This window comes from Hyposmocoma kahamanoa, unplaced genomic scaffold (genome assembly GCF_003589595.1).
Source record: "Hyposmocoma kahamanoa isolate Upper Pololo Valley unplaced genomic scaffold, ASM358959v1 86, whole genome shotgun sequence".
NCBI classification, from domain to species: Eukaryota; Metazoa; Arthropoda; class Insecta; order Lepidoptera; family Cosmopterigidae; genus Hyposmocoma; species Hyposmocoma kahamanoa.
The window spans coordinates 5,561,168-5,572,048 of record NW_020654289.1 but is presented as its reverse complement, the minus strand read 5'-3'; the positions used below and the strand labels follow the sequence as shown (position 1 = coordinate 5,572,048).

Sequence of the window (10,881 nt, the reverse complement as noted above, 5' to 3'; positions counted from 1 at the left end):
AGAAATGTACGTAAAGATTAAAACGTCCTACATATTCATAACATAAGCGGATAAAATAATTTACTTTCAACTATTTACATCTCTATGTACGCACACCTAAAATCTTTTTACTATAGTTCCGATTTGCAAAGCAACAAATTGGTGTAGCTAAGTTGTGAGCTACACCATTTTGTTTTTTAGACGGCCAAAATTTGAAAAGCCAATAAAATAAAAAAATGGTAATGGACCCAAAAGTCTCGATTAACGTTTATTTCTTCGTAATTTCAATATTCAAAGTGGTATATAATGGAGGTATATAATATAGGAGGTATATAAGTACTGTATTTTCTGTCAAGCCTATATCATGTGTAAGAATCACGAAGTTCGACATTGACTTTTATTGTAAAACAAAGTTTATTATTTATGAATACCCACATATATACTACTAAACAATAAAATTACAATGTTGAAAATGTAACCAATCAGGTAACACCGGCTAACTACTCGATTAGTTACTTTATTGTCACCGACGTTTTATTTCTACGAATGAAAAAATATTTCCTCTTTGATAAGAAAATTCGTGTTATTGGCAACACTTTACAAAATTTTAAATCGACATTACATTGGCGCCCTGCAGATCGGAATGTGAGTAGCAGCTTTATATATAAAAAATTCTATAAGTAATCATCACAATGACCTTTTCAGAACATTGTTCGCGAGTAATCTTGTTCTAAGACACTTCAATTGCTATAATATTCAATCACGTAACAATCTCACTAGCAAAGTTTGAAAACCACATTTGCTTCGGCCATTCACATGGATAAAAAATCACGAGAATTGCAATACGAAATTTAAACTATCCAATCTCATGGCTAATAACAGGAGATATTATGACAATAAAGTACTTGACAAGTTTCTAAAATTAAATATATGAAAACCGAATTGAAACTCAGAAACCCGAAGTCAGAAAGGCCAATTCTTATTTGTCACATCATTTAATCGCCGTAAAAGCTACACCATAGTCTGATTTTTTTTAAATCACAAATAGCAAACTGACAGCTACTAATGTCATTTTGACTTTTGTAATTATATATTTATTGAACATTGGCTATACAGCCTTCAGCTTTAATAGGTACTGACACTGGCCCCAAGCCTAGTGGCCGCCATTAAGGCAATAGAATAGAATAGAACAAATATATTAAGAAACTCAAAACGTAATAATACCTATAAACAAAAATTATTTTGTGTAAAAACTGTAACTATAAAATCCTGCCTTTTTTCAAATTAAATACTGACACTGACAAATCGGTGCCTTACTTTCTCAAACTCGTATTTTATAAAGAGTGTTTATTCAGGAGATGGCAAAACTTTCTATTTATTTTAAATTTCATATCAAGGGTTTTTTCAATTTGGATGCATTATTTTAAGAATAGATAAAAGCCAGTGTGTGAATATGAAGGAAATTTGATGTGAAATCAACCTGCAAAATTTGTATATACATAGATTTTAAGACTTTCGTGGTTATTCACTAAATGATTATCACTAATATCAGGTTTCTTACCACGGTATGATTTCTTTTTATTTTCCCGATATTTCGGAACGGTTGCACGCTCCATGGTCACGGGTTGACTGGACGGCGGCATACCTTTATATCTTTCTAAGTTCGTTTTAAAAACTGAAGAATTTGATAATAGAAAAAGAGTTTCATGTAATTAGATTACATGAAGTAAATAAATTATTCTGCAGCAGATAACAAAAGATAACAAAAATGCAACATTTTACTAATTTCGTTCCAGTGAGTAAATTTAGAACGAAACACATACTGAACAATAAACACATTTCGACCCCTCCTACGTAAAGAATCGCATGTCGAAATTGCGAAGTTTACAGGGGAGCCTTTTAAAGTTCTGAATTCACTGAAATAAGCACAATGCATGACTTTAGCATTTCTCAGTTTTATTCGCCAATGCTCGTTACTTACGTAGCGTATTATAAAATCCTAGATATCGGTTAGATGATCTATTAGATGATCACTCTACATGAGAACTTTAAAACGCTCCCTTGTAACGCTCTATCTTTTGCTATTTAAAACGGATAATTTGTCACTTGGCCGCGGTTTGTTTAGTAGACGGCAGATTTTAAGGCTTGGGTTTATAAAACGAACTTTGATTCGACCAAGCAAAGACGGCATGTTAAGTTGATTTTCCGTATGTAAAAAATGACCTTGGTTTATGTTTAAGTAAAAAAATAATTTACACGTTGACTTTACTTCGTAATTTCATGCTTAAACTTAGAAACATTTGTTTTGTAAATATGAAATATTTGCTTAGCTTGCCGTTTTTGCTTAGTTAAAATGAAAGTTCGTTTTATAAATCCCTCAGTCTCAGACTACATTATTTCATCAAAAGCTAGCAAGTTCACTCAACGTCAGTTTACTATTTATAATAAAAAATTCGACTGTTTGTTCATTGTTACAAAAAGGTGCGGAGTATCCCGCTACCAATTTCAACCATTAATAATTTAATATCTCTGGTGTTAGTTGATAATGTTGATATAAAGGCATTCGAAAATTCAGATTTCTCCGCGTTCATGTGAGTTGATTGAAGCAAAATAAATTTTCGGGTCAAATACCCTATTACCTAGCATTCTTAACGTGAATTAATTATAGTTATCTACTAAAATAATGTACCCTTCCTTTTATTCATTCCAATTTATTTTATTAATAGCTGTCATTTAATCTTGTCAATGAAAGTGTCAATTAACAATTTACTGATTTGTTAAGTATAATGTTGATCCGAAACAATTGTGAGTATGAGTACCGTTTTGTACACATTTATAGTACCTATTCCGTAGCGATTCTATAATTTACTCCCTTAAATGTACGTTTTATATTACTATGGACTTTGCAATTCATACGCATTTATTCAGCGCAATTAATCGGTCCTCTTATCATTCCGCCCTACGGCACCTTTACCCGTGGACCGACACAATTAAATTTTAATTAGCCTTCTTCAGTCTCCCAAGTTAAAGACTCCATGCATTAATCGTTGAACCATATTGCAAACCTTTTTGGTGGCTTGAAAATTCCTATAGTGTTCTTATTATTCTTCAATTGTCTATGCGTATGCTGTAAACAATAGATGATCTTATAAAATACACTTGGGGTTTTACACATCGAGCCACTGCTTTAGTTTAAGGCTGATTGACAAGAAAAGCAGAAGAATCATGTCCTTTTTCCTGTACTGTCACAAGTGACACAATTTGTTAAAAGTGGACTAATGTACTATTTGTCAGTCCACAACCTTCAGTCGGTCCATCATAAATAACATTGCGATAATAAAGGTGAAGATTGGCATAGGCGGAGTAGGTATTTTAGAATAATATATATTTAGGAAATGAAACTATTTTTTCAGATTTAAATCGCGTATATTTGTTTTTTCAAACAAACCGACACGACATTTCGGGCCCTTTACAGGTCTTATGGTCACGGTTGACTGAGGTGGTACAGTCTTCAACATCAGTCAACCGTAACAATGGGACCTGTAAAGGGCCCCAAACGTCGGTTTGTTTGAAAAAACAAATATACGCGATTTAAATCCGGAAAAATAGTTTCATTTCCTATGTGTAACAATCGCGAAAACGTAAGAACTCGAAATATATGCTTAGTTTAGCATTAAAGTACGTTCATGTATGAACAATAACAACAAATATAATTTGTCAACGGTCCGTACTAAATGGTTATCCACAAATCAGTAAACTGTTAAAACATTTTGAATTACACACAATTCTCAAATATATACAACAGTCTTAAAAACAACTATATTAAACACTACGTATTAATCAGGCGCGTTTAGAAGGGACTGGGAGTCTAGGAGTTGGCTAGCGTCTATGATACTCACTTGCATCAAATCTAAAGTCCTGGTAACATCTTCGGAACGTGACAAACTGAATGGATGGAAGCGAGAGACTACGACGCGAGACGGCTCGTTCCCATCGTCGCCGTTCGACGAATGTCGGTTGTTTATGAAGGAGAGAGATGATAGTTTCTCGTTTAGTTGTTGAATCTGTGACAATATTGCTTTTGTGAGTTTGACTAATATTTACAAAAAAAAAGATAATTGGACGTAGTTAAGCAAAAAGGATCCTATCCACAAAATTATCAAAAAATGACTTATATGTACAGTCCAGAGCACATCAAGCTTGACACTTTGTACTTTGGTTTTTGTTTAACTACGTCCAATTTGTAATGTTGCAACACACGTATGAAAAGTGGCACGATTTAAGTTTTTTTTTGTTAATTTATTGAGTTTTGGCTACATTGCAATAGAAGTGAATTAAAATAATTATTTATTTAATTTTAGTTTTATTAACTTTTAAAAACTTATATTAATTTGTAAGAGTTTCTTGAGTCATAAGTACGTAATATTTTATCTCATTTGGAAGAGACAGTGTTGTTTGTTATCTATCATTATCAAGTACTAGGCGGTCATAACATTGGAGAGACTCACATCTTTCAAAACCGAGTAGTTGTAGACGTGGTACTGCACAGGCCCCGCGTGTAACGCATCGAGCGGCAGCAGCCAGCGCTCGTAGCACTGCGACCACAACTCCATGCCTGCTATCGATGTACACGGCTTCAGTCTGGGCAGTTCTGACGTTGGTTTGCTTGGTATTGATATTGTTGCTGTAAAAAACGTCCATAAAGCCTTAAGCCTTGTGATCATGACAAGTATACCCCGAAGGGAAATGGGCGTGAAGTGTATGTATGTAGATTAAATCTTGAGCTAAACTTAAAAGTGTGACTCTATGTATCAATACGAACAGTTTTATTTAATAGAAACAATTTGTTTTTAGATATTATATAAACTTTGCAATTCTTTTCTTTGACCACGATTATCGTACACCAAAACGGAGAGATCTTCTTAATAACCAATCTAATAACATTATTTCTACCATTTCTACTTGTATTAAAAAAAAAATAGCGGACTTGGGATCCAGGCATGGGACCTGATAAATTTTTTTACGATTTCTTATATTTCTAGAAATCATACCTCTGTTGGTCCCACAGATGAGGACTTTTGATCCTTACCAGAAATAAGATGGAATTGCATGAAAAAGAATTTGGTGAAAATTGCCTTTCATCTTGCTGACTGTAAACTTTCTTCAAAATCTGTTATGATAGTCTGTTATGTAGTTATGATAGTTAAGACCATTGAGATGGGTCTACCATCTCAAATTTTCACCCTGTATATGTATGTTTAAGAATGTCATATTAATTGCTTACATAGCCTCTGGTTGGGTGTACTCGTAGAGGGCTTGTTGCCTAGGTACAAGGGATTGTAGAACAACGCCATGTCTTGATCCATGAACTGCTCGCCCCAGTCCCACACCGGCCTTTCGACAAAGTCCTGTAAATAATAAAAAGTATTAACACATATATAACTATTTCAGGCTGCACTTAAAAACTAGTATTTTAAATGTATAACTAACGTGACATACGTCCGGCTTTGAGCGGGACAGTCCCGCCTTTTAAGTTCCGTGTCCCGCTGTCCCCAAAATATCATAAGTGTCCCGCTGTGACAAAACACGGCACACTTGACAATAAATTTTAAAGAAATGGCGCGAAAGTGAAAAATATATAAAGCCAGCAAACCAGACATTTTTGATCATTAAACATTTTTATTCTTTTTTCAAATTTTTTTATTCGTTAAACTTTCCGTTACTATCTCAAACACTCTGAGGGACAAAAATGATGGTGACTACATTATGTCGATAAGATTGACAAGTTATATGTGTCTACAGGCCCTCCGTGACGCATGGCTGTCGGACACCCTGTTTATGTATACAACAACCTTTATAGGAAAAATCTTAAAAATCGATTACATAGTCTTTAGGAAATTGTGAACACACACGATAAACATATAAATGTGTTAACCACCACCGTTTTTTTTAAACAATCTATTAACTATAATTGCTACGTTCTCCAGTTCTAAACGTATAATGCTATAAATTCTGTGGCTCTAGTGAAAAGGGGTACAAAGGGGATGCGAAAAACAGTTAAAACTTATTAAGATATTAACAGTTAAGTGTTTTCCGCATTACCTTGTATAGTAGGCATTTTTAACTTGTACCTCTTTTTACTAGTCACAGAATTTACTACAAAATATGATGTTCCGATTTTTTTTTAAATAACAATGGAAATGGCATCGGCAACCCTAAATTAACTGCAATTTTATAGACAGGGCAATGAGGCGCTCGTTTTTTTAAAGGTTAAACAGGGACTATATAATTTTTAGTGTATATTTTATTTTTTTAAAGTAGCTGCTAAACGAGCTTTCTATTTATACAGTTTAATAGCTGGTATAAATACAAATAAGAAATGTTATGCGACAATATTGCATAACGTGTCAGGATTCTAAGACGAGAGCTACTAAAATATTCAAACAAGTAATAATAATGGCTCACCTTGGAGATAGCTAATTCCCTGTCCCGCGGGCAGTTAAACAAGAACGTGTCAAAGAGGTGGTTATGCACACAGTCCCATAGCGTAGTCAGATAGGTTTCAGTGAACTGGAAGTAAGACGGGAACTGGTTTAGCAGCTGCCACGTGCAGTCCAGGAACAGCAGGAAGATGGGTGCGCGTTGCATGCTTATGTTCTCTTTAGCTGAGATGTCTCTGGTACAGCCTGGCCGAGGAAGGCCGAATCTGAAACACATGGCAATCAAATACATAAAACATTTATTGTATGAATTGGTAAAATAAAGGAGTTACAAGCATCAAGTCAGGCGCATAATGTCTTAAAATTATAATTCAACAAAATTTATTTTAATTTAAATGAAAACAAATTATAAATACGTTTGTTACACGTGTTGTTTTGTAGTACTGCCACCTTACCTATTTCTGCCGCCAAGCAGTAATTTATTATAATTAATTTATTATAATTTAAATGACAACAAATTAAAATTATAATTACGTTTGTTACACGTGTTGTTTTGTAGTACTGCCACATTACCTATTTCTGCCGCCAAGCATTAATGTCAGCATTACTATGTCCCGGTTTTGAAGGCTAAGGATGCTGGTGAAATTATAGGCACATTGGACTTGTCAACTTATGTCTCAGGGTGACGAACGCAATGGTAGTGCCTCTCAGATCTTTGCTATTTAAAGCTCTGAGTAGCACTGCAACTGTTACGGACAGGCGTGTCGTTTACCATCAGGCGCACGACTATTTTGTCCCATCACTTAATATAATAATAATAAAAAACAAAATTGTCAAATATTCTGTGTCTTTATATAAAATTCGTTAACATTGTAAAAAACTTTGTCAATTAACTTTTTAACAATTAATTTATAAATTTTTTTAAATAAGTTTTAAACTTACCACCGTTTAAACATTTTATTTCAATTGTAAGTCTGTTATAAATTCTGATCGCCGTTACAATAGGTGTTGTGGTCCAAGATCGTGCTTTTTATTCTAGATAGGACAAGACAGTCCTTGTTTCTGACGTTAACAGAGTGTACATCAGATATTTTACTAAAGAAGTTACTGTTACTGATTGTGTACAAAAAGATATAATTCCGAAATATCCCTGTGAAAGTCAGGAAGCCCTTTTCTTTGTACAGAGTACTTAGAGAATAATCACTAGGTTTACTATAGGTTAATGCGTTATATGACCTATCTGACTAAGCTATGGGACTGTGCACCTGCAGCTATAGAATATTTTGCACACGAAGTACCTGTCACAGAAAGGATGTCCCAACGCAATCCATTCCTTTTGTATGAGCGACTGGAAGCCCGATATCGTGCGGAAGTGAGGATCCACCAGCAGTTGTGTCAGAGAGGACACAACAGCGCAGTAATCCACGCCGTCGCCTGCAATAATTTACAGTTGCATAAAAAATAAATATCTTTAAATAGCGATGTTTTACTATCATGATATTCAATTTATTTATTGTGAAATTATTGTATTTCGTTATTGAAATTAGTTTATAAGAGCATTATTCCCCAACTTCAGTTATGATTTTCAAGGAGATAATACATACTGTACTGATATTAATATTTAAGTAATACTTGTTGCCGTGTTGCACATCGCACACGATTTGAAGACATAAAAAAAATACTACAAATATTGTAAGAAATAATGAAATATTCTTTATTACACATTAAGTATTACAATGATAACACAGTAATTTACGTTGATCTTATTGCTAAGTGGCAATTTGTTCCAGGAAACCTTTGGGCAACCAAAGAATATCTTCTAACAGATGTATTTCAAATGAACTGAATGCCTACACTACAAATTGAATTGAAATAAATTAGATAATAAAAAATATTTTCTATAAATTTTGTTAAATCATAGCAGAAAAATATAATGAATTATTAACATTAAAAAGTCATATGTCTACACATGTACCCCATTATTTAAATCCGTAACAAATTACGGAATGCCTAACACGATCGCGCAGTCAATTGTACAATATACATGAAAAGGTTGTAAAAGGACTTTGTGGAGGTTTGACATTATTTAACTTTTCCAAAAAACGTGTGTAATATGTATAAATAAGTTACATCGTTAAACGTATATAAGAAACTATATTGTATTTGCAAATTTATGATGAGCGAGAGCACGCGTGCTCGCTTCGTGAGTTTGGAAGAGAGTGACAACGGAACGAAACGTGAGCATGACGAGGCGAAGGAATTAAAGAACGATTTAAAATTTGAAAATAAGTGGCCAGGTACCAGAGAAAATGTGACAAATAGGCGGGATGACAGTGGAGGAGGTCGCATCGTGACATACGTACCTTCCTGTAAGACAACGGTAACGTTGTTAGCTAAATATCTTGCGGCGTCGTCCGCGAACGCGATGCAATTGGCCACGTACCTCAGCCATCGGCTCGAATCCAGCATGGAGTAGTACTGTGAGTCTTGCACCTGGAAATATTACAACGTCACTAGACTTTCATAAGTGTTATTACAGGTGGCGCTACGGGAAAAAAACAGTTTAAACCCAATACAACGCTGATGAAATTACAAGCAATAACTGGCCTGTAATTTAAGTATATGGCAAAAAAAAACTGGCCATATATAATTTTTGTTACATAAAGATTAAGAAACTTCTACAAGAATTCCTTCAAAATACGTCTTACGATGATACAGAGAATTTATTAATTATCCCAAAATAAATGTTATCAAATTACCTGGCTGTGCCTTTTATTATGCACTTTTTATGCTTTGTAAAATTTAAGTTCTATGAATAAATTTATTATTATTTCGATTTTCTACTTTGTTTTATATTCAATGAAGCAACTTTGTTCTCAGAACTGCTATAAGAGAAACTTATAAAAAAGTTGACAATTGTTTGGACTCTCCTTTATAATTTCATTAATTATAGGAAATGAAACTATTTTTCCGGATTTAAATCGCGTATATTTGTTTTTTCAAACAAACCGACGTTTCGGGCCCTTTACAGGTCCCATGGTCACGGTTGACTGAGGTGGTACAGTCTTCAACCAGTTATGTCTAATATTGATGCAAACACCCTATTTTTTTACTATAGTTACAATAGTTATTAATTAAATACCTAATTTTTAATTTTACAAAGAAAACATTACAATTTACGTTACATTAAGTTTTACAATTATTTTATTGAATGAATTTTTATTACGTTCAATTTATTATTAATTAATATAGAAATTAGAATAAATTAAAACATACTAATTAGTACTGCAGTCTTATGTCTGTTTGGGATTTTTCATTACAGGAAATACTGGATCCCAAACTGGTAGTACGGAGAAACCATCTTCCCTGTTGAAATTAGGATGTTTTTTAATTTCAATAACCTCTCGCGGCATCCTGGGTAGATAACGGACTTCTTTTGCAAGGACCTGGGGTTTGTCAAACTTCATTGAATGTGTAGGTTTATCCATGACATGCTCGCAGACTGCAGACTTGTTTACGCGACGGTGTTTGACATCAGCTATATGTTCTTTGACGCGGGTACAAATACTTCATTAATTATGTTTATAAATAATAAAGTATTTGCATATAATTTGTATATAATTAATGAATATTATGGTTATTTAATAATATTATTAAACTCTGGTATTTAATTTAAGCGTATAGGTATATGATTTGCATTTTATTGTTTACTTTTTGTTTATAATTTAATTATATATTCACCTGTATAATTAGTACTTTTTACCTGAAATACATGATTTTCCTAGTTCATAAATATATGTGTTATATTTTACATTTATTCGAATAATTAGTCTTTAGTTATTAATTTGTACAATAAGTTATTCAATAAACAATTTTTTTTTACTTGTCAACTGGTCACGGGCGCAGTGCCAGTGCCCCTCAGATCTTTGCGTTTTAAAGTTTTTGCTCTTATCTAGGAATTATTTAAGTCAGTGACTTATTTATCAGGATTCACTTATTTCGGAATATGAATAAACACCTTAATTTTTTTTTGTTTAGTAGCAGAAGAGGTTTTTGTCACAGAGTTCACTCAAGGAAATATTGTCTGCAAGCTATATTCTGAGCGTGACTGCGTTCCGGTGTTAAGGGTAAGGATATTCTGCCGTCCACTAACTAAAACGCGGGTACGTGATAAATGGTCAAATGACTGTTTTAAATAACAAAAAATAGAGCACAAAATTCTCTCTTAAAAACAGTTAAAATTAGTTAACGTGTTCGACTTATCTGAACTTACCCTAACGATCCATAGCTGAAATGTCATTAAACAATTACAATATTCTATAACTGGGTTATGGTTTTTTATGATATCTCAAAAAAATATTTTATAACTACAGGCATAATGGGACTTATCAGCTTTGTGTTAGGTGACGGGCGCTGTGGCAGTGCCCCTCAGATCTTTGCTATCCAAAGCTTTGAATGGCAC

General features: G+C 33.5%; 1 protein-coding gene across 1 annotated transcript in view; it reads right to left on the bottom strand.

The window, feature by feature from the left end:
• Window positions 1–1,606: 1,606 nt before the first annotated feature.
• Window positions 1,607–10,881, bottom strand: part of LOC113234880 (myotubularin-related protein 10-B) — a 61,357-nt gene continuing 52,082 nt past the window's right edge. The window contains exons 6-13 of the mRNA XM_026470402.1: window positions 9,179–9,182; window positions 8,783–8,912; window positions 7,718–7,853; window positions 6,445–6,685; window positions 5,264–5,387; window positions 4,488–4,663; window positions 3,879–4,043; window positions 1,607–3,106 (exon numbers count right to left, since the gene is read on the bottom strand). Of these exons, the coding sequence (XP_026326187.1) occupies window positions 3,020–3,106; window positions 3,879–4,043; window positions 4,488–4,663; window positions 5,264–5,387; window positions 6,445–6,685; window positions 7,718–7,853; window positions 8,783–8,912; window positions 9,179–9,182 (1,063 nt within the window). The 3' untranslated portion in view covers window positions 1,607–3,019. The remainder of the gene's footprint in view (window positions 3,107–3,878; window positions 4,044–4,487; window positions 4,664–5,263; window positions 5,388–6,444; window positions 6,686–7,717; window positions 7,854–8,782; window positions 8,913–9,178; window positions 9,183–10,881) is intronic.